The sequence below is a fragment of the Myotis myotis genome, unplaced genomic scaffold (assembly GCF_014108235.1).
Source record: "Myotis myotis isolate mMyoMyo1 unplaced genomic scaffold, mMyoMyo1.p scaffold_m19_p_9, whole genome shotgun sequence".
Classification (NCBI taxonomy): Eukaryota; Metazoa; Chordata; class Mammalia; order Chiroptera; family Vespertilionidae; genus Myotis; species Myotis myotis.
Window position 1 is genome coordinate 87,098,754 of NW_023416401.1, and position 24,072 is coordinate 87,122,825.

The 24,072-nt window shown below is 48.9% G+C and overlaps 1 protein-coding gene across 2 annotated transcripts in view; it reads left to right on the plus strand.

The window, feature by feature from the left end:
- Positions 1–18,728, plus strand: part of CASS4 (Cas scaffold protein family member 4) — a 36,539-nt gene extending 17,811 nt beyond the window's left edge. The window contains exons 2-7 of one of the 2 annotated variants that reach the window (XM_036323382.1): positions 1,427–1,849; positions 6,324–6,413; positions 7,584–7,664; positions 8,484–9,779; positions 10,643–10,720; positions 16,623–18,728. In XM_036323382.1, coding sequence (XP_036179275.1) covers positions 1,427–1,849; positions 6,324–6,413; positions 7,584–7,664; positions 8,484–9,779; positions 10,643–10,720; positions 16,623–17,018 — 2,364 coding nt within the window. In that variant the 3' untranslated portion in view covers positions 17,019–18,728. The remainder of the gene's footprint in view (positions 1–1,426; positions 1,850–6,323; positions 6,414–7,583; positions 7,665–8,483; positions 9,780–10,642; positions 10,721–16,622) is intronic. The other variant, XM_036323383.1, reaches the window with a different exon arrangement.
- The last annotated feature ends 5,344 nt before the right edge of the window (positions 18,729–24,072 follow it).

Genomic DNA, 24,072 nt, shown 5'->3' on the forward strand with positions numbered 1-24,072 from the left:
CCCTTCCTGGGGATGTGCCTGCAACCAATGTACATGCCCTTGACCGGAATCGAACCTGGAACCCTTCAGTCTGCAGGCCGACGCTCTATCCACTGAGCCAAACTGGTTAGGGCTAGCCCATACTCTTGATACGATTCGAAAGCCCTGTTCCCTCCAAATGCTTTGTCTCTGCTGGAGTCTTCAAGCGGAGCCCCATGCTCCCTTGAAACCTGCTCACAGCACATTCGAGGGACAGGAGCTGAGTGTGGGGACTAGCCAGGCTGAGGCCCATCTTCTGGACATCGCAGTGGCCATTGTCACTGAAGGCCACCTGGAGGGAGGGCCGAGTGCCACGGACAGCGTCCTGCTTCCCTCCTCTCCATAGAAATAAGAGCTGTCATCTGGTGCCATGTGTCACTTTCCCTCCAAAGACCTGACTTTGGGGCATCACATGACTCACCCTTATCCACCCATCAACGCACCAGGTAGCCATCGAGCACCTACTGTGCGCTGGGACCTATATACCCTAATTCTCCTGTAATAAACATGCATTGATATATAAGGAATGATTATATTAACCCCACAGAAACAAACTACCTTCATTTAATTACAGCACAAAGTTCTAAGGAGAAGGGAGCTTAGCCATCGCTGCTGTGGCAACAAGGTGATTTTTTTTATTTTTTTAGGAGTGTGTAGCTTATGGAAAGATCAGGTCTCTGAGAATTAGGGAAACAGACTGGATTGCATCCTGGCTGTGTCACCATAGACAAGTCACTAACCCGCTGAGTCCTAGTTTCATCATTCATTCATTAATGAACTTTTTTTAGCACCTCCCTATGCACCGGTCCAGGCTTGCCTCTGGGGACAAGAGCAGCAAATAAGCGAGATATGGTCCCAGCAGACATGGGACTTCCAGTCCAATTCAGGAGAAAAATAACAAGAACCAGACAAAGAACGATATAATAATTATGATAGTAACAGGCTAGCTTTACTGTGCACTTCCTAAGTACTTGCACTTCAATGAGCTTTATACACATCAATCCATTTAATTCTCACAAGAACACAGTAGAGTAAGATAGTTACTGTTATTCTCATTCTGCCGACAAGGAAACTGAGGCCCAAAGAGAGTAGCCAATTTGCTCAAGGACACACAGCCGGGAAGTCACTCAGCTATGTAACTGCCAGGGCCGTGAGGGCATGTTAGGGAGCTTGGACCTGGTCTCAGGGTGCAGGTCAGACTTCCCTGCGGATGTGACATGTCACCTGAGACCCCAAGGATGAGTAGGAACGGATCAGGCAAAGAGCAGGGACCGGAGCCTCTGGGGACGAGGAAAGGAGATAAAATAGCAATTGTGAAGGGCTCCAACGTGCCTGACTGAGCGGTATCGGTGCAAGGGTGGATGGCAGCGGTAACAACAATGAATTCTTTCTCCCTTCTCACCCCCAGGCGCTCTTGGCCAGGGCACTTTATAACAACGACCCGGACTGCTCTGACGAGCTGGCTTTCTGCAAAGGAGACATCCTGACCATTCTAGAACAACACGTGCCGGAAAGCGAGGGCTGGTGGAGGTGTTTGCTCCACGGGAGGCAAGGCCTGGCCCCTGCCAACCGCCTCCAAATCCTCTCGGAGGCCCCCGCAGACAGTCCCTGTCCCCCTTTCCTGAGACCCCTGGAGGAAGCTCGCGCCAGCTCCAAGGAGGCCTCCCAGGTGCCCACCCTGCTGAGCCCCCCACCTCCAGGCCCTGTGTACGAGCCGATGAAGAGCTGGGTGGCGGGCCCCCCGCCACACACAGTCCAAGTCTACGAATTCCCTGACCCACCTGCCAGCGCCAGAATCGTCTGTGAAAAGATGCCAAGCTTTTCGAAACAGGTGAGCATATTTCCAAATGAAAGAGGTAGGGCATAGATGGATCCAGAGACAAATGGTAGGGGAGGGCGGGTTAGAGAGCAACCAAAGGACTTGTATTCATGCATATCAGCATAACCAATGGACACAGACCCTGGGTGGTGGGGGCTGCCCGGGCTGGGAAGGAATGGGGGAGGGGGTCAATTGGGGGAAAAGGAGACAATGTAAAATTTTAGACAATAAAAAAGGAAGGAAGGAAGGAAGGAAGGAAGGAAGGAAGGAAGGAAGGAAGGAAGGAAGGAAGGAAGGGAGGGAGGAAGGAAGGGGTAGGGGTAGTGATGTGTGACACCCAGGGGCGGGACCACCCTTCAATCACTGGTGCCCATCAAAGCAAATGGGACCCAGACTGTCGGTGTGATGAGGTGAACTTGGGTTTAGCCCCCACTTAGTGGCCTTCCCACCTGCGATGCCCCAGCTCTCCAGGCACCCACACGTGGTGGGAAACTGCACGTTTAGTCCAGCTGTGCCACAAAGTGCTGTGGGCATGCGTGGTGGCCGTTTTCACCCGAGGTGGGAATGGTAGGACAGCCAGTGATGAATGGAGGGGCTGGATTTTTATGGGTTCGAAGGCAGGAAATTACTCATCAGCTTTAAAATATATATTCCCTTCAACCCAGAAATTTTACTTCCAGAATTGCTACAGAAATCCACAAGAAGGCAAAGATATATCTGGATGGGGAGCCCATGCCACTGTAGCATTATTAGTCATAAGGAAAAATCGAAGCTGCCTAAGTGTTTGTTAATAGGAGATGGTTCATAAATGTTCATACTCCTGCAACAAACTAGCATGCAGTTGTGAACAAAAGAGGAAGTAGTTTGTCCTGGCCGGTGCTCAGTAGAGCACCAACCTACAGACCGAAGGGTCACAGGTTCAATTCCCAGTCAAGGGCCCGTGCCTGGGGTTCAGGGTTGCTCCCCGGGCCTGGTCGGGGGTTGCGGGAAGCAACCGATCAATGTCTCTCTCTCTCTCTTTTCTCTTCTCCCTCTCTCTCTCTTTCTCTTTCCCGCTCTCTCCCTCCTACTCTCTCTAAAAATCAATGGAAAAAATATCTTTAGTGAGGATTAACAACAACAAAAAAGATGTAGTAGTTCTCCGAGGTGTTTATATAGGGGAATGAAGAGCCATTCAAATAAAAACCAAGCAAACAAAAGCTAAAAATTAAATTCGGTGTGTGTGGTGTGTGTGTGTGTGTGTGTGTGTGTGTGTGTGTGTGTGGTGTGTGTGTGTGTGGTGTGTGTGTGTGTGGTGTATGGTGTGTGTGTGTGTGGTGTGTGGTGTGTGTGTGTGTGTGTGTGTGTGTGTGTGTGTGTGTGGTGTGGTGTGTGGGGTGTGTGTGTGTGTGTGGTGTGTGTGTGTGTGTGTGGTGTGTGTGTGGTGTGTGTGTGGGTGTGGGTGGGTGGTATGGTGTGTGTGTGTGTGGTGTGTGTGTGTGTGTGTGTGTGTGTGTGTGTGTGGTGTGGTGTGTGGGGTGTGTGTGTGTGTGGTGTGTGTGTGTGTGTGGTGTGTGTGGTGTGTGTATGTGTGTGTGTGTGTGTGGTGTGGGGTGTGGGGTGTGTGTGTGTGTGTGGTGTGTGTGTGTGGTGTGTGTGTGTGTGTGTGTGTGTGGTGTGTGTGTGGGTGTGGGTGGGTGGTATGGTGTGTGTGTGTGTGTGTGTGTGTGTGTGTGTGTGGTGTGGTGTGTGGGGTGTGTGTGTGTGTGTGGTGTGTGTGTGTGAGTGTGGTGTGTGTGGTGTGTGGTGTGTGGTGTGTGTGTGTGAGTGTGGTGTGTGTGGTGTGTGTGTGTGGTGTGTGCTCACACATTGGAAAAAATGCACGCCACCAGTGGTTACCCTTAGGAAGTGGGATTGGCCGAGGAGAAAGTGAAAGAGGGCCTTAAGCAGGGCCCTTTATTTTATTCACTCCTATGTCCCCAGCCCAGGACCGTGGCCGGCCTGGGGTGGGCACCTGTAAATATTTCACGAACTGAGAGATTAGGAAGTTGACGTGTGTTATAGCACAGAGTGTTCATTACACCTGAAATTCTTTTTAAATGGGAGTTTTTTTAAAAGACAAAAAGAAGCACCCAGTAAATGCAGAGTGAAAAAAAAATTAAAGAAGGGAAGGAATGAAAACAAAAAAGGAGAAAGATAATGCGCTATTTTCCCCAAGCCCGCGCCTTCATGAGGTGCTGAGAACACAGAACAAATTTGCAAGGTCTGCAGGCACGGTGATGTTCCCTGCCACCGTGCCTTTGCTTTCAGCTCCAGCGACAGTCCGCCTGGCACAACTCTGGGCAGAGGGCCTGACAAGGCCGGTGTCCGGGAACGTCCACTCCCCATGGAGGTGCTGGGGACCCAGGATCGTCATGCTTGCGACACAGGCCTCCGCACACCAGCTCCCAGCACCATCTGCAAACAGGGAGGTGCTGACTCCTTAAAAGGCTTTGAATACTTCAGACTTTCTGACTCCCTGAGCTGCCAGGCAGAGAAGCAGACAGCTGTCCCACAGAACAGCTGCCCCTGGGCACCGGCTGCAAACCCCCAGGAAGCTGGCTGGGCCCTGCAGCAGCCTCTGGGGTGGACCCAGGTCCTCCTCTGGAACAGCTGGGAAATGGCCTGGACGGGGCCTGGCACACCCACCTGCCTCAGGAAAAGCACGGGGCCTGTGCTGAAGTTAATTTTTCTTTTCAAAGAGACAAAAGAAAGGGAAAAAAACGAAAGCCATTTCCCCTTCCCAAAAGGAAAGCAGCAGGGATGCCCACAGGTCACCAGGTGTCCCTAACACCCAACATGCTGCCCCGTGAATGTTGTTGAATGGTTGGAGCGACCAGACACAACACAAGGCTTTCTAACCGTGGACTTGCACTTCTAGCCTGACACCTGGTGGAACAGGGAGGGTGGGTGTGCTGTCTCAACAGGAAAGGGCCAGGGCACGCGCTCTGAGCTTTGTCCTTGAGTGCAGAGTGTCCGCGGTGAGAGCCCCGGCCCGTGTGGGCTGCGGAATCAGACAGAAACCACAGCTGCCAACGGGGAATTCAGAAACCAGGGGCTCCTCGCCAGGCCTCTTGAGGTGGACCCCGTAAACCCCCGGGGAACTTTTCTTCCTTTCATTCCCGCTGAGGTTCCCTCCGCGGCTGCCTGTCCACCACCACCGCCCTCTTGTTATTGCCTCTGTGCTGGGGGGTCTTGGAGAGCCCGTGTGGGGCTCGGGATCAGGAGTCCTGGTTGACCTGCCCACCTGGGCCATCACAGACGTCACAACGCCCCTCCCCGCTTCTCTCTCTCCCTCTGTGTCACGGGAGCTGCAGACCGATCATTTCTAGGATCACCTCCAGTTGCACTGTTAGGTGATTCTAAGTAATTTTGCTGCTGCTTCTACACAAGAAGGAAGGAACAGAAGCCAGGGACAGATAACCAGTTAGGAGTCCCCCCCACCCACAGAGCAGCCGACATCTCCCACTTGTGTAATCCGGTGGTTAGCCCTGCATCGGAGGCTGCCCAGGAACACGCCCTGAGCAGAAGCGGTCATTGCTAGAACAAGGCCAGGGGACCCATCTCACAGACTCCCCTACATCTGGTCAGCGATCTCCAGGTTCAGGCTGGCCAACAATGAGCCAGATGGTGGAGACGCCACTTTTCGCACGTCGGCCCAGCAGAGGAACTGTGTGTCAGCATCAAGAGTCTCGATGGCTGGAAGGCGCCTCTGTGGACCCTTAGGGTAGAACTGCCCTTCGTTTTACAAATGAGGAAACTGATTCCTAGAGAGGGAAGAGGGCCATCCAGGGCCACACGGCCGGTGGACACTGAGATTAAAGTGTCCTTGTTGGTCTGCATGTCTGTCTGCGTCCCTGCTGCCAACACCCAGGGCGCAACCCCCGCACACCCTCCACCTGCATTTACCTGACTCTGCGGCAACACTATCTCCTCTTTGCATTCATTTTTTAAAATTGAAGTTTAACCTACAAATCCTAAAGGTACAGCTCAGTTACCAGGATTCAGATCAAGAAACAGAACAAAACTAAAAGCAAAACAAAAAAGTAAGAGAACAAAGCCCCTCACGCCTTCTCCTGGCCACTTCCCCCTGGGAAACCACTGCCTTGAGCTGTGTTTTACTTTTTATTCCAACTTCCTTAATACCGTGCACTGGCCTGACTTGTTAGAGTCACCAAATGAAGAACGTATCTGATTTTGGTTTAAGTTCAGAGAAGGCAATCTCGTGTTTCAAGTGAGAAGGGTGAGATCTCCTGATGAAATCGCTCTCCGACCCACTAGTTCCTGGAGCTCCCTCCTAAGCCTTTCGAGACCATGCTTCTCAGATATGCTCCTTAACGACTGCCACTGGGGTCACGGGGAGCAGCAGTCAGAACCGCCCTGGACAGCTGGGGGCGGGGGGTGGGGCGTGGTGTGTTGGAGTCCTCGGGGTGACCTTGCCTTTCCCTCGGCTCTTTTTCTCCCCAAGGCCATCGTCCCGATTCCCAGACCGGCCCAGGCCTCGTTGCTCGCTCTATACGATGTGCCCGCCCAGAGCCGCGGCCCCTCTGCCTTGAAGGTGAGCCTTGACCCTGGCCCTGCTCCCCCGGGGGCCTCTCGGGGTCACAGGGACGACCTCCGGAGTGTCTGCCTGTTCCTGGCCCCGCTCAGAATCCAGCTTCCGCCAGGGAGCCAGACCCGCTCAGAATGTTATGACGGAGAGCTGAGCATCTCTGAAACTTCTGCTTCTCATTTGTAACAGACACTTATGTCTATGCACACACGCTTACATGTGCAGAGACAGAGACGCATTTTAGGGATAATATTTTGAAAGGTACACAGGGTTTACAGTTGTGAATACACGAAAGAGTTTGTCCTTGTATTATTATGTATTAATTATTTTATTGTTTTCCATATGAACAACTGTCTGCCAACTTTATTTAAAAAATATGTTTTTATTGATTTCTGAGAGAGGAAGAGAGAAGGAGAGATAGAAACATGAATGATGAGAAAAAAGCATCCACTGGCTGCCTCCTGCACACCCCACACCGGGGATTGAGCCCACAACCCGGGCGTGTGCCCTGACCAGGAATCGAACTGTGACCTCCTGGTTCATAGGTCGATGCTCAACCACTGAGCTATACTGGCTGGGTTGTAAGCCTACTTTTTAAAAAAATATATTTTATTGACTTTTTACAGAGAGGAAGGGAGAGGGATAGAGAGTTAGAAACATCGATCAGCTGCCTCCTGCACACCTCCTACTGGGGATGTGCCCGCAACTAAGGTACATGCCCTTGACTGGAATCGAACCTGGGACCTTTCAGTCCGCAGGCCAACATTCTATTCACTGAGGCAAACCAGTCAGGGCTGAAAGCCTACTTTTGCCCCACTCTGTACATCAGAGTATTAACATCATCATTGGTTATATTAGCATTGATTACTTCTGGGGGATAAAATTTTAGATTTTTTTAAAAACTTAATTGTTTGTAACTGGTACGTCAAATTTGTAAGGCATGCCTCCTGTAATCAGAGGACAAGTCCCCTCACGTGTCAGCCCATCCGAGCTCCTGGGGCTGCAGCATGTAGCCCACTGCAGCATGTAAACCCACCACAGAGCTCCATGGCCCAGGCCCCACATCCTCAGCGGTTTGTGTTTGCGTTTGGAATAAGCACGGGCATGGGAGAGCTGCGATGGCTCAGGCTTCAGGAAGGAAAAACCCACGTGGTCCTGCTTTGTGGTCTTTCCCAGAAGCCGGGGACGCAGCAGTTATATGACATCCCCGCCAGCCCCCGAAAGGCAGAACTCGGTGCCCCGGCCGGCCAACCCAGCGTAAGTATGACTGGTGCTGAGATCCAGTGCAGCAGAGCTGCAGGCCTCCAGGCCATGTGTTAGCTCGGCCATGGCGTGCCATGCCAGCTCCTCGGGGCAGACCTCATGTCTCGGAGCCCCTCGCTGCCGTGGTTCGGAAGCAGGGCGTCCGTGTGGGGGGGATAAGTCTCTCACCTCTGCAACCTCCGTGTCCATTGCAGACTCCTGGTGAGCATGGAGACCCCTGGGAGGCACCCAGGACGGTGCTGGGCAGAGTAGGAGCTCAGCCTGCCTTAGAGAAATGCTTCGGATTATCTTAGGCCTCAGAGCTGTGCTGTGTTTAAGTGGGTTTTGATTTGTATGTCGGGGAAACACCTTAACCTGAGATCTGTGTCATCCCCGTGGGTCCTGGATCCTGTCACATGTCTGCAGTCGATACTCAGACGCCCAAGGTGACCAGGGAAGGCCGTACAGGAGGGCTGGCATCTCAGCAGTGTCGTGCAGGATGCATAGGAGTTTGTTAGATGGAAAAGGAAGGGTTGGGAGGCGTTTAGAGCAGGGGGACAGTTTGGGCAAAAGTAAATATCTCGGTATAAAGTGGCCATTCTGGGTCCGGGGAAAGGTAAGCAGCCTGGCAGCTGGGCCTACAGGGAGGTGGGGCAGGTGAGGGGAGCGTGATGGCAGCAGGAAGAGAGGCTCTCAGGAGAGTGGAGCCAGGCTGTGAAGGGCCTGGAGAGACAATGGCAGGGGGAGGGGTGGTAAACATCGCACATGTATCGAATGAGGTGCCCCACCTCTTTTCGTTGCTACTAACCTGGGTGACTTCGCGGTTCTCCACAGCGACAGAGTGCTCCCGTGACAGCAACAGTTGCCCTGGGCAGAGCCTGCTACAAAACATTGCCAAACCCCCAGAAATCAGAGTGGATTTATGACACTCCAGTGTCTCCAGCAAAAGCGGATGTGAGAAATGTCTGTGTTACCGGCTTTGTGGAAGAACCGGGGTCCCACTCCCTCTCCAGGTCCATGTCCAGTTTCCACAGTCCTCCGAACAGCAGAGCGCGGTCCCTCGCCCCACACCTGCGTGGAAATGTGCCCGTGCAGAACCCCAGCCTTCCAGAAGTCCCCGCCTGCCCCGGGGACGCCCGCCCTTCCGATGGGGGTGTCAGCTACAAGGTCCCCTTGAACTTTCTGATTCCCCGAGTGGAGCAGCAGAACACCAAGCCCAACATCTATGACATCCCTATCCCTGTGCCCAGCGCCCCTCGGGCTGGGAAAGAGCCGGGGGACGCCAACGGGGCTTCAGGGGAGACCTCGGACCCTCACTGCGCATGCCTCTCCAGACAGGCCACCTGGCCCTCCCCTGAGCCGGACAGACTGTCCGTGAACAGCTCTGACAGCAGGGCCAGCATCACGTCTTCCTGCTCCTCCATGTCCACCGACTCCTCGTGCAGCTCCTCCTCGGAGGAGTCGGCAAAGGAGCTCTCCTTGGACCATGCCTTGGCCAAGGGCACGGCGACGGCTCTCCAGCAGAAGGTGGCCAGCTCGGTGGCCGGCCTGATGCTCTTCGTCAGCAGGAACTGGAGGCTCAGAGACTCTCTGGAGGCCAACATCGACGCCATCCGCAGGGCCGCCGACCTCATCGAAGAGTCCCTGAGAGAATTTCTGGATTTCGCCCGCGGAGTCTGCGGGGCCGCCGGGAACCTCCCCAGCAGTAGCCTTCAGGCCAGAATTAGGGACCAGCTGCAGACGATCTCCAACTCCTACCACATCCTGCTGGAAACCAAGGAGAGCCTGGAGGGCTGCCACTGGTCCCTGGACGTCCTTGTGACAGACAAAGCCCAGAGCAGCCTGGATGACCTGGAGAGGTTTGTCATGGTGGCAAGGATGGTTCCGGAAGACATCAAGAGGTTCACCTCCATCGTCATTGCCAACGGGAGGCTCCTCTTCAAGCAGAATGGTGAGAAGGAAGAGACCCCACCGTGGGCCCCCAAGACGGAATTCAAGCTGGCGAAAGGCATCCAGCTTCCCCGGAGGGAAACGGAGTCCTACCAGCGGAGCGCGCCTCGTCCTCAGCATCGGGAGAGCGGGCCCTGCCCCGAGCTGCTCGGGAAAAGCTGGGCCGGTGCCTGTGAGAAGGTGAGTCCGGGTTCTGAGCGGTGCAGCCTGAAGGGCTCTCCACGTGGACCTGGCGTGGTCGCCGGAAAGTCAGGTGCTGAGCGTCTTCCAGGGACTGGATAGGCTTTGGGAGACAAATTCCTGCAAGTAAAATTCTAGATGAAACCTTAGAAAGAAGTCAGTTAAACATTTTAATGTTAAGGCAGATAGGATGTCTTCTGGAAATTTGGGGATTTGGGTTTTACCTCTGACACTAAGATGAGAAAGGACTTTAAAAGCCTTTTGAAGTCCATTCTATGAGTAAATTTCTTAATTTCACCATCAAGGTTTTTTTGCATTTTTTTTGAAAGTTATGAATTTAGTCATGGTCAGTGTGTTTCTTATGAATGGAAAAAGGGAGTGTAAACACTCTTCCAAATCGTGTGTGGTCTCAGCAGCCTCCAGACTCCAGTTGCTCTTAGAAAACTCTGCTGCCTGAGCTCAGATGCTATGGAAAGAGTGTCTGGTTCAGGAACTGCAGGTCCCTGCGGCCGTGTGGCCCAGGTAACTTGGCGCTTTGGGGCTCAGTCTTGGTACCTTGGTTTTCTGCTAAAATGCCTTGTGGTGTAAGAGCCGCAACACATTCTAGACAAGCTAGAAATTTGGGTATTTTGCATTTCCCAAATAAATAAATATTTTTTAAAAGGGCCTGTGTGTCATTATGCTAGGCCATATCGTAGACACAATTCAGCCCTTGGGTGGCCAGAGTGTCCTTGTTGCAAAAGGCTTCAGTTCACAGAACAAAAGCATGAAGCGGAGTGCTCGATTTCAAAGTGGGCTGAAAGAGCTGGCCAGCCTTATAACACCCATTCCAGGGGGTGATTCAGAGGGATTGTCTTTTTCAGAAGTTGCCTAACCGGGAAGAGAAAGCAAAACCCATCCTGGAACAAAGATTGGATGAAAACAAAGACTTAGAAACACAGGTAAGCGAGAATGACCACCCTCCCACACTTCCCATCAGCTGCTTTCTCTGGGAGACGTTTCCGTTTCCTGCTGTGAATCATTCAACATTGTAGCCATGACACTGGCAGGAGACTTGGGTTTTGTGATGGTTTTTCCTTGTTACGGTGGAAGGGCCCCTGGAGGTGGACCGGTGGAGCGCAGGGTGGGGACCGGGATCTTCAGCCACTCCTGAGAGGGCGCAGGGCTCTGCCCCTCGTCATGGGCGGCACCGCAGGGCAGAGTCCAGGGCGCATGCTCCCTTTGACATTCTCTTTTTCGGCTTCTGGTTACAGCTGAAAAGCCGTTTTGGTTCTTTCTAGATTGGCTTTTATTTATTTTTCTTCAACACTTTTTGACATTTGATGTTCTTTCTTTTTTTTTAATCAAAGGTGTTATCATTGTGCTTTTTGTTTTGTTTTATTTTGTTTGTTTTTATTTATTTTTTATTGCTTAAAGTATTACAAAGAGTATTACATATGTTTCCCTTTCTTCCTCCCACTATTTTGTTTTGTTAATAACAAAATAAAAAATCACCTGAGGATATTTTTTTCCATTGATTTTTAGAGAGAGTGGAAGGGTAGGAGGGAGGGGGAGAGAGAAAAAGAGAGACATTGATGTGAGAGACACATTGATTGCTTGCCTCCTGTACCCACCCCGACCTGGGCCAGGGATCAAACCTGCAACCCAGGCAGGTGCCCTTGACTGGGAATCGAATCTGTGGTCCTTCAGTGCACAGGCCAATGCTCTAACCAGTGGGCAACACCAGCCAAGGCTCATTGTGCTTTTTTAAAAATATTTTTTATTGATTTTTTTACAGAGAGGAAGGGAGAGGGATAGAGAATTAGAAACATGGATGAGAGAGAAACATCCATCAGCTGCCTCCTGCACACCTCCTACTGGGGATGTGCCCGCAACCAAGGCACATGCCCTTGACCAGAATCGAACCTGGGACTCTTCAGTCCACAGACCAACGCACTATCCACTGAGCCAAACCGGTCAGGGCCCATTGTGCTTATTTTTATTGATGACCTTTTCTTGGTGGCAAATGACAGCAGTTTTCCTTTTAACAGTTTAAAAAGTTCCCTTTAAATTAATATAAGTGGATCCATTTAAAGACAAAGATTAAGCAAATTGGTGTTAAGAGGAAGCCAGGAAGAGCTTAACTGGTGAAGGTTTTCTTTGAATCGCTGAAGCCTGGGACGCAGTGAGCCAGCCCGACCTCGCTGGCTGGGGCGGGGCGGGAGGAGGAGGGCATTGGTGTCCAGCCATGTGGACACTGCTCAGAGGTAAACAAGGACCAGACCCCAGCCTCCTGATCCACGTTCCCGGAGCCTCCAACACCTCTCTTTGGGCCTGAAATCCTTGCTCTTTTCTTCAGCATGAAGTAAGCCTTAGACCAGGCCTCTCAGACTGGAGAGTGTATCACAGGCTCCTCCCCCCTCCCCTCCTCCACCCCCTACCCCCCAACACACACACAGAGGAGGTCTGGGTGGGACCGAGAATTCTTTTCTAACAAGTTCCCGGTGAAGCTGATGCAGCAGGTCCAGGGGCGACATGGGAAACGACTGCTTTAGACGGACAGTGCCTCTCAGGGTGGGGGGCACCGCTGGCCGTTGTGTGGGTGGACACTCAGCACCCCCAGCGCTGCCTCTGCCCGCCTGCAGAGCTCCCTGGTCGGTGTGATAGATAATCAGGAAAATCCCCCGTTCCAACGCCCCAGGATGAGAACCGTGGCACATTCTTACTTACCTACAGTTAACACTTTCAAGCGAAGATGCTGACATTCCAGCGTGGATTGTTGCTCCTCATTCCAGCCTCTGCTGCATCCTCCTCGTGCTCCCTGCCCCCAGAGATCTGCCTCAGCCAGCACCCCGATCTTTCCGTCCCTTTACCTGTCTATCTTAGTCCCTGTGTGCTGCTGTAACAAAGTCCTGTCGATGGAGTGGCTTATAAACAACAGACACGTATTTCTCGCCATTCTGAAGCTAGGAGTTTGAGATCAGGGCACCAGCGTGGTCAGGTTCTGGAACAGCTCCCTGCCAGGCTGCAGCCTGCCTTTGCGCTGTGCCCTCTGGATTCCTACAAGGGCCCTGATCCCACCCATGGGGCCCCACTGCATGGCTTCACCTAGTCCTAGTCACATCCCAAAGGCACGATCTCCTCGTCCCTTCATATTGGAGAGGGGAGTTTCAACATATGAATTTGGGGAGGACACAGTCAGACCATCGCACCCTGTGAGTGCTCCTGGACTGTGCATTTTGAGGTCATAGGTCGAGGAGAGTTTCAGGATGCAGTTTAACAGGAAGAATGAGTTTCAGACTTCACTGACTCCAGCTCTTTATTTTTCTCATTGAAAGACTCTAGGCAGCCTTTTTCTTCAGGGAGCCTCACTCTCCTCACTTACTACCTAGCAATGGGGCTTTCAAATGTTCCCCTGAGTGGTCGCCACTAAGTTAGATGCTGAAATCGTTCCACAGTGGGTAGGCTTTAGGGCAGCGGTTCTCAACCTGTGGGTCGCGACCCCTTTGGCGGTCGAACGACCCTTTCACAGGGGTCGCCTAAGACCATCCTGCATATCAGATATTTACATTACGATTCATAACAGTAGCAACGTTACAGTTATGAAGTAGCAATGAAAATAATTTTTTTGTTGTTTGTTTATTTTTATAATTAAATCTTTATTGTTCAGATTATTACAGTTGGTCCTCTTTTTTCCCCCCATAGCTCTCCTCCACTCAGTTCTCACCCCACCCTCTGCCCTTACCCCTCCCACTGTCCTCATCCATAGGTGTACGATTTTTGTCCAGTCTCTTCCTACCCCCCACACCCCTTTCCCCCCAAGAATTGTCAGTCCACTCCCTTTCTATGCCCCTGATTCGATTATATTCACCAGTTTACTCTGATCATCAGATTTTTTATTCACTTGATTTTTAGATTCACTTGTTGATAGATATGTATTTGCTATTCATAATTTTTATCTTTACCTTTTTCTTCTTCTTTCTCTTCTTAAAGAATACCTTTCAGCATTTCATATAATACTGGTTTTGTGGTGATGAACTCCTTTAGCTTTTTCTTATCTGTGAAGCTCTTTATCTGACCTTCAATTCTACATGATAGCTTTGCTGGGTAAAGTAATCTTGGTTGTAGGTTCTTGGTATTCATCACTTTGAATATTTCTTGCCACTCCCTTCTGGCCTGCAAAGTTTCTGTTGAGAAATCAGCTGACAGTCGTATGGGTACTCCCTTGTAGGTAACTGACTGTCTTTCTCTTGCTGCTTTTAAGATTCTCTCTTTGTCTTTTGCTCTTGGCATTTTAATTATGATGTGTCTTGGTGTGGTCCTGTTTGGATTCCTTTTGTTTGGGGTTCTCTGCGCTTCCTGGACTTGTAAGTCTATTTCTTTCACCAGGTAGGGCAAGTTTTCTGTCATTATTTCTTCAAATAGGTTTTCAATATCTTGCTCTCTCTCTTCTTCTGGCATCCCTATAATTCGGATGTTGGTATGCCTGAAGCTGTCCCAGAGGCTCCTTACACTATCTTCATATTTTTGGATTCTTTTTTTCTTTTTGCTTTTCTGGTTGGGTGTTTTTTGCTTCTTCGTATTTCAAATCTTTGACTTGATTCTTGCGATCCTCTAGTCTGCTGTTGGATCTCTGTATATTATTCTTTATTTCAGTCAGTGTATGCTTAATTTCTAGTTGGTCTTTTTTCATAGCCTCCAGGGTCTCACTAAATTTATCAGCAGTTTCTAGAAAATTCTTGAAAAACCTTAAAAGTGTGGTTTTGAACTCTATATTCAGTAGTCTGCTTTCCTCCATTTCTGTCATTTGTGACCTGTTTCTTTGTCTCCACATTTTTTATGCTTCCCTGTGTTGGTAGAGTGGCTTTGTGTGCTAGGTGTCCTGTAGGGCCTAGTGGCTCAGCCTCCCCAATTACCTGAGGTGGATATTCTTGGTGCACCCCTTTGTGGTCTTTGTGCACAGTCTTGTTGTAGTTAAGCCTTGATTGTTGTAGGTATCACTGGGAGGAATTGACCTCCAGGCCAATTGTCTTTGAGAATCAGCTGTGTCTACAGTGGGAGAACTTCTGTGCTGAAGACACCCTTCTGGGGCAAGACTTGCTTCAGTGGGGCTTTGGTGCTCACTGAGTCTGCCCCCTGAGTGTGTCCCTTATGGATATGAGGAGTTGTAATCTGGATGGTCCCACTCTGACCACTGGGTACACTGGCTCTTGGATCTCTAAGGAGGTACTAATTTAGCCTCTGCCTGAGGCTACCCAGCAGGAGCTAGGAAGAGTTCTACAGATTCCCCTTCTTGTTTGGGGTTGAAGGTGCCCAGATGAGGCCCAGCTGTGAAGCAATGCAAGCTGCTGTAGATCCTTGGGTCTTCTCTTGGAAGTTCTGGGTCTGTCTAGCCCAGCTGCAGTTTGTTAGGTAATTTTCATATTGCAAAGGTCCAGGCCTTTCATATGCAAAAGCCCCTATGCACAGCTTGGGTGGGGCAAGGTCTCAGGGAATCAACAGGGTAGAGCAAAGAGCTATGGCTGATCCTCAGCCCTGCCCTAAGGGGCCCCGCATCTCAGTGTCCCGGTAATCGCTGCAAGCAGCTCTGAGAGAAAGCCGCCCTCGAGTTCCGAGTTCTGCCTGCTGCCAGACAGTCCAGTTTCTCCCCGTATGAGTCTGGGTTCCCAGAGACTTCCCGGAACTGGAGTTCAGAGCAGTCGGGGGCTTGTGACTCCCTCCCGATTCAAAAAGACAGCTGCGTCCTCAGTTGCCAGCCCTCTCCACGTGCGCCTCCGTACCTCTGCACTTTACTTCTGCACCTCCTCTGAGTCTCAGTGTGCTTTTCTCTTTCCTTCTAGTTGTAGAATTTCCACTCAGCCAGCCTTCCTGTAGTTCTGAATGATGTCCGTTTTGTCTTTTAGCTGTATTTTTGAAGTTGTTGTGGGAGGCAGCAATTTCTGGTGTTTACCTATGCCGCCATCTTGGTTTCTCTAGCAACGAAAATAATTTTATGGTTAGGTCACAACATGAGGAGCTGTATTTAAAGGGCCAGAAGCTTGAGAACCACTACTTTAGGGGGACACTGGTTCCATAGTCCAGAAAATAAAATGAATGGAAGTGAAACTATAGATAAAACCTTATTAGCAAGCAAGAGAAATGTTTTTTTTAATATATTTTTTATTGATTTCAGAGAGGAAAGGAGAGGGAGAGAGAGAGAGAGAAGCATCAGTGATGACAGAGAATCATTGATTGGCTGCCTCCTGCACACCCCACACCACGGATCGAACCTGCAATCTGTGCATGTGCTTTGACTGGGAATTGAACCGTGACCTCCTAGTTCATAGCTTTTGCTCAACCACTGAGCCACACCAGGCGGGCACACGAGAAATATTTTCATGTTAAGGCAGGCATGTCAGCATACTTAGATTTCTTCTGAAAATTTTTGAGGGTCAGGTCCTACCTCTGATACTGGAGTTAGAAAAGTTTTTAAATCCTTTAAAATCTGTTCTTTGAGGAAACATTTTAATCTCACCATCAAGTTTTCTTGCATTTTTTGAAAGTTGTAAATTTGGTCATTACCAATGTGTTTCTTCTAAGGGTTTGTTGATAGAATTGAGTAAGATTTTATATATTTGTATAAAATATGGGAGATTATATATAATGCAATTCATGAGATTGCATATATCATAATTTTTATATAACAGTGCTTTGAAAACATAAACATTAATTAGTTAGGCAAATGTTGCGCTATGGGGCTTCCCAGACAAAACGACCTTTTCTTATCAAAAGTCTACCAAACCAAGCAAAAGCTGGACAAGGGGCCAAGCACAGCCTGTTGGCGGAATCCGTCTCTTATCCGCTGCTCTCTCTTCCCTCCCCTAGGACCTCAGCTCCCCTGTGCAGCAGGACCCAGGGAAGAAGGCCCACCTCTCAGAACACTGCCGGCTCTATTTCGGGGCACTCTTCAAGGCCATGGGCGTCCTCCACAGCAGCCTTCACCACAGCCAGCCCCCCGAGATTCTCGTGACGCAGAGCAAGCTGGTCATCACCATTGGGCAGAAGCTGGTGGACACGCTGTGCAGGGAGACGCAGGACAGGGACGCGCGCAACGAGATCCTCCACGGCAGCAGCCACCTGTGCAGCCTGCTCAAGGACCTGGCGCTGGCCACCAAGCGTGCCGTGCTGCAGTGCCCCAGCCCCGCCGCGCTGGCGCACCTCCGGGCCGAGGCCGACAAGCTGGAGCAACACGCGAGGCAATTCAGGGGGTCGTTGGACTGAGCCTCCCTCCCTCCCTTCTGCGCGACTCTTGTCTTAAGGGGAAAGCCAGCCCGAGAGGGGAGGGGTACACCAATGGGCAGAAGAGCCACGTGCCCGAAGCCTAGGCAACCCCAGGACATTGACTTGTCCCACAGTCAGGGGAGAGAGACGGGTGTTGAGTAAGGACCTTGCTAAGTGTTCATGATGTAAGGTCGGTGTATGAAGTGACATTGTAGAAACTGATTTTTGTACTGGTTAAATGTGTGCCTGTTTTAAATTCATTCAGTATTTATTTATTGGACACCTACTAGATGTGCAATTGCAGGTGCTGCTCATGTAGCAGTAAATTCATCGGAAACCTCGCCCTCAGGGAGCTTACAGTCTATGGGGAGACAGAGAGGGGAGACAGAGAACACAGTGACAGAGAAATACATATCCTGTATGTCAGGTGCTGGGGAGAAAAGAAAGGGTGGCAAGGAGAGACTTATTTCCAAATGAGTAACGGTCGCATCCGTTAGATAAGGTCATTGGTATTTCATTTTTGATGGAATTGATTCTGTGAGATTGGTACACATTATGTATCTGTGTCTTACACCAAATATATATTTATATTTGCTATTTGGTCTTCACCGAGTTAAAGATGCATATTATACTTGCAACATAGCCTGTTCTGTTGGGTTCCCTGTTAATTTATTTTGTACACTGTGGAGTCTGTGTTGATAAATTCAGGATGCTCAATCAGCAAAGGTTTGTACCTCAACATTTACAGCATTACCATTTATAGTATCATGTAGATATAATCATGAAACATCCTTTGCACCAAGGCTTTCCTTGGAAAAGTCTTTGATCCGTGTTACTCGGATCCTGGTACCAAAGCAGTCTCCAGTGCTTTTGTTATTCAAATGCATCTCCCTAGAGTGTGCAGAGGGATGGAGTCGAGGCCAAGTTCTGGTGCACAAGGCTAGCGCGGGAAAAGCAGAGCCGTCCCTCGTTGTGGTCCAGGCAGGAAGTGTGTGGGGACAGACAGGACACCCATCTCCAGGCACAGATCTGAACGTGGCTTGGAGCTCCCTTGCATCAAACCACCTCCTCTTCTCCTAGCAGCTGGGTCTTTAGCTCATGTTGCTATGGTTACACCATCCCTACTTCACGTTAAGTGAAGGTCCATGTTTCTATACGCATCTCAGCCACAAAGCAGCATCTCCAGGCTGGTAGTCACCTGAAGTGGAACCAGGTTCAGTTCCTGCCTGCTGCTCTGCGTTCAGTAGGTGCTTTTAAATTGTTGGCTGCGGGGAGCTGGTTATTTTTGCTCTTAGTCTCGGGGTTCCTGAAGAAAGAGCCCACTGGGCGAGGCTTGGTACACAAGAACGGGGAGATCCACCTTCTCTGAGCAGCTGTGACCCGTATCAGTTAGGATTCCTGCTGCAAGTGATCAAAACCCATATTCAATCCCTCTTAAGCAGTAAAGGAAATTTATTGACTGAAGTATCTTAAAATCACCCACGTGCCGACTGCCTTCAAGACCGGCTGGTTTTAGCCCTAGCCAGTATGGCTCAGTTGGTCGTCTTATGCACCAAAATGTTGCTGGTTCGATTCCTGGTCAGGGCACTTGCCCGGGTTGCAGGCTCGACCCCTGGCGTGCGTCAGGAAGCAGCCTATCTCTCACATAGATGTTTCTCTTTCTCTCTCCCTCTCCCTTTCTTTTTCTCTAAAAAAAATCAATGAAATGTTTTTAAATCAATACAAATATTTTTTTAAACCAAGACCGTCTTGTTTTGGGTGAACAGTATCTACAAGGCCCACTTTGTTAGTCCTGGTTTCTCTGAGTTAACGCTCATGATTGCAAGGTGGTGGCCCATGTTCTTGGTTTGTGGCATGTAATGCCCAAGTGGTCCTAGACCTGGAATTCTCCCCTACGCACCCCCCCCACACACACACACACACACACTCGTGTCCTGACAGAAAGGCAAAGAGGTGTCTCTGTCAAGAACTGTGAAATGTCTGAGATTCCCTCTAGCCCCCGCCCCCCGCTTCAAATGAATATTAGCCCACCCCAGTGTCATGGATGCAGACAGAAGACATGAGATTCTGGGGTCAGAGACTATGTCGGGGGTCCCCAAGACCACTCCCAGGTTCAAAGATTCATGAGGAGGATTTGCAGGACTCAGCGTATAGTCAGACTCCTGGCTATGATCTATCACAGTGAAAAGATGTGGGAAGGGAAAAGGCGGGGGGTGAGTGCAGAGGAAACCAGGCTGAAGCTGCCAGGAGTCCTCTCCCAGTGGCCACAGGGGACAGCCTTTCTTTCCCCAGGTAACGAGTTGTGACAACACAGGTGAAGTGCCACCGGCCGGGAAGCTCATGAGAAACCGGCACCCAGGGTTTGTATTGGGCCTGATCATGTCAGCAGCTTCTGTGAGGCATGTACCAAAGTTCCAAACCCTCAGAAGGAAAGCAAGTGTTCAGCACGAGTCACATTGTTTGTGCAATGAGTTTCGACACACTGGGCCATTCTTGTCAACCCTGGGGATGGTGGAAACCCTCCCCAGGTCCAAGTTCCTATCCAACAACCCAAGGCCAACCTTGCCAAGATGTCCTAATATCCTATGATCCTTCTGAGGATGGGGTCAGGCCTGCCAGGCACAGGGACAAAGGACTTTTCTCACAGCATCACAAGAGCTTATATTTCGTATTTACATGCCTTCTACCCCCAGAAGTCCCCTGGGTGCATGTGATGCTGTGCACACAAAGAACCCTGAGCATAGGAAACCCCAATCTTCTACAACAGGATCTGCACAAACCTGGCCAAGCTTGGCCTCAGAGGAGACAGATTATTTGGGGCAGCAAACAAACCTGCCCTTCTGCTCCGGAGGAGACATGGTCTGTCTTCCAAGGGTCTTTGCTACAAATCCAGACCAAATGCCATCAGTGCCTCTGCTCAGAAGACGTGCACAAACTCAGGAGACCCTGGAGGACTGTCGCAACAGGAGCTTCTAGCAGAGTCGGGAAAGCTGTCAGAAGGAGGGGTGGGTGCAGGGAGCACCAGGAATGGTTTACTCCCGTGGGAAAAATGATCTTTTCCACATAGTAATCTCAACAGCACAAATGTGAAGTGATTGCTATGTTCCAGACACTGTTTTATTGCTTAGATATTTTAACTCATTTAGTCCTTCAGAAGTGATCTAGTCCCTAATGGGTAGTGAACTGGTCCCTATTGGTTTCAGGACACTATATATGTTTGCATGTACACAAATAGATATAAATATATGTAGAGATATATCTACATTACATAGGTTTTTTTTTAGATGAGTTCAAACCAAGGACCTTTGCTGACTAAGTACAAAGCTGTTGGGTTTTAAATCATCAAAACTGAAAAATCAACTACAATAAAAACAATGAAAAAAAAATCAACCACTTGGAGGCTAAATAGCATGCTATTAAACAATGATTTGGTTACCAAAGAGATCAAAGGAGAAATAAAAAGCATCCTGGAAACAAATGACAATGAAAACACAACAATCCAAAATCTAGGGGACACAGTGAAAGCAGTCCTGAGAGGGAACTTCACATTTCTACAGGCCTACCTCAACAAAACAAGAAAAAAAAAATTTATCTAACCCTACAACTTAAAGAATTAGAAAGAGAGCAACAAGAAAAGACCAGAGTAAGCAGAAGGAAGGATATAATGAAGATCAGAGTGGAAATAAACGACATAGAGACCAAAACAACAATACAAAAGATCAATAAAACCAAGAGCTGGTTCTATGAAAGGATAAATAAGATTGATGAACCTCTAGCCAGGCTCACCAAGAAACAAAGAGTGAGGACCCAAATAAACAAAATAAGAAATGAAAGAGGTGAAGTAGCAACTGACCCTACAGACATACAAAGGATTATAAAAAAAAAATACTATGAACAACTCTACTCCAACAAAATGGACAACCTAGACAAAATGGACATATTCCTAGAAAAATACAAGCTTCCAAAACTCAATCAGGAAGGATTAAAAAAAAACCTGAATCGCCAAAACCAGTTTGGCTCAGTGGATAGAGCGTTGGCCTGCAGACTGAAAGGTCCCAGGTTCGATTCCAGTCAAGGGCATGTACCTGAGTTGCTGATTGATGTTTCTCTCTCATCGATGTTTCTAACTCTCTATCTCTCTCCCTTCCTCTCTGTGGAAAATCAATAAAATATATTTTTTAAAAAAACAAAATAGGCCAATAACTACTAATGAAGTTGAAATAGTAATCAAAAACTTCCAACAGAAAACACAGCTTGAGGAAACCAAGATGGCGGCATAGGTAAACACCGGAGGTTGCTGCCTCTCACAACCACTTCAAAAATACAACTAAAAGATGGAACGGACATGATCCAAAACCACAGGAAGGCTGGCTGAGTGGAAATTCTACAACTAGAAGGAAAGAGAAAAGCATACCAAGACTCAGAGGAGGTGCGGTGCGGAAGTAAAATATAGAGGTACAGAGGCACATGCGGAGAGGGCTAGCGGCTGAGGACACGGTTGTATTTTTCAATCGGGAGGGAGTCTCAAGCTCTGAGCTCCAGTTCCGGGTGAGTCTCTGGGGACCCAGACTCACATGGGAGAAACTGGACTGTCTGGCATCGGTTGGAACTCGAGGGCAGCTTTCTCTCGGGTGTGCTTGAGGCGATTGCTGGGACACTGAGAAGCAGGGCCTCTGAGGGCAGGACTGAGAGCAGCCATAACTGCTCCTTCTGCCCTGTTGATTCCCTGGGACCCCACCCCGCCCAAGCCACAGAGGCTTTTGCATATGAAAGGAGTGGCCCTTTGCAATCTGATAATTACCTAACAAACTGCAGTTGGCCCAAGGCCCCAGGGCAACTTCCATTGTGTCACAGCTGGCTCCTGCTGGATAGCCTCAGGCAGAGGCTAGATTCGCACCTCCTTAGAGATCCAGGAGCCAGTGTGCCCAGTGGTCAGAGTGGGACCATCTAGATTGCAGCTCCTTGGATCCATAAAGGACACACTCAGGGGGCAGACTCAGTGAGCACCAAAGCCCCATTGAAGCAAGTCTTGCCCTGGAGGGGTGTCTCCAGCATAGAAGTTCTCCCACTGCAGACACAGCTGATTCTCACAGCCAATTGGCCTGGAGGTCAATCCCTCCCAGTGTTACCTACAACAATAAAGGCTTAACTAAAACAAGACTGTGCACAAAGCCCACAAGGTGGTGCACCAAGAGTGTCCACCTCAGGTAATTGGGGAGGCTGAGCCACTGGGCCCTATAGGACACCTAGCACACAAAGCCACTATATCAACACAGCAAAGCACAAAAAAATGCAGAGACAAAGGAACAGGTCACAAATGACAGAAATGGAGGAAAGCAAACTACTGGATATAGAGTTCAAAACCACACTTTTAAGGTTTTTCAAGAATTTTCTAGAAACCGCTGATAAACTTAATGAGACCCTCAAGAAATCTAATGAAACCCTCGAGGTTGTGATAAAGGACCAACTAGAAATTAAGCATACACTGACTGAAATAAAGAATATTATACAGACTCCCAACAGCAGACTAGAGGATCGCAAGAATCAAGTCAAAGATTCGAAATACGAAGAAGCAAAAAACACCCAACCAGAAAAGCAAAATGAAAAAAGAATCCAAAAATACGAAGATAGTGTAAGGAGCCTCTGGGACAGCTTCAAGCGTACCAACATCCGAATTATAGGGGTGCCAGAAGAAGAGGGAGAGCAAGATATTGAAAACCTATTTGAAGAAATAATGACAGAAAACTTCCCCTACCTGGTGAAAGAAATAGACTTACAAGTCCAGGATGTGCAGAGAACCCCAAACAAAAGGAATCCAAAGAGGACCACACCAAGACACATCATAATTAAAATGCCAAGAGCAAAATACAAAAAGAGAATCTTAAAAGCAACAAGAGAAAGACAGTCAGTTACCTACAAGGGAGTACCCATACGACTGTCAGCTGATTTCTCAACAGAAACTTTGCAGGCCAAAAGGGAGTGGCAAGAAATATTCAAAGTGATGAATACCAAGAACCTACAACCAAGATTACTTTATCCAGCAAAGCTATCATTCAGAATTGAAGGTCAGATAAAGAACTTCACAGATAAGAAAAAGCTAAAGGAGTTCATCACCACCAAACCAGTATTATATGAAATGCTGAAAGGTATCCTTTAAGAAGAGGAAGAAGAAGGAAAAGGTAAAGATACAAACTGTGAACAACAAATACACATCTATCAACAAGTAAATCCAAAAATCAAGTGAATAAATAATCTGATGAACAGAATGAACTGGTGATTATAATAGAATCAGAGGCATAGAAAGGGAGTGGACTGACTATTCTTGGCAGCGAAAGGGGTGTGGGGGATGCGGGAAGAGACTGAACAAAAATTGTGCACCTATGGATGAGGACAGTGGGGGGCTGGTGAGGGCAGAGGGTGGAGTGGGAAACAGGTGGAGGGGAGCTATGGGGGGGGGAACAACTGTAATAATCTGAACAATAAACATTTAATTAAAAAAAAAAAACTTCCAACAAACAAAAGCCCTGGACTAGGTAGCTTCACAGGGAAGTTTTACCAAATATTCAAAGAACCTATCCTTCTCAGACTATTCCAAAATATTCAAGAGGAAGACACACTTCAAAGCTCCTTCTATGAAGCCAGCATTACCCTAATCCCAAAACCAGATAAAGATACTACAAAGAAAGAGACTTACAGGCCAATATCCTTGATGAACATAGATGCCAAAATCCTCAACAAAATTCTAGAAAATCAGATTCAGCATTACATTAGAAAGATCATACACCATGACCAAGTGGGATTTATTCTGGGGATGCAAGGCTGGTACAATATCTGCAAATCAATAAATGTGATACATCACATAAACTAACTGAGATACAAAAATCACATAATCATATCAATTGATGCAGAAAAAGCATTTGACAAAATCCAACACCCTTTCCTGATAAAAACTTTCAACATAATAAGAGCCTTATATGACAAACGTACAGCCAACATCATACTCAATGGGCAAAAACTAAAACCATTTCCCCTAAGAACAGGGACAAGACAGGGA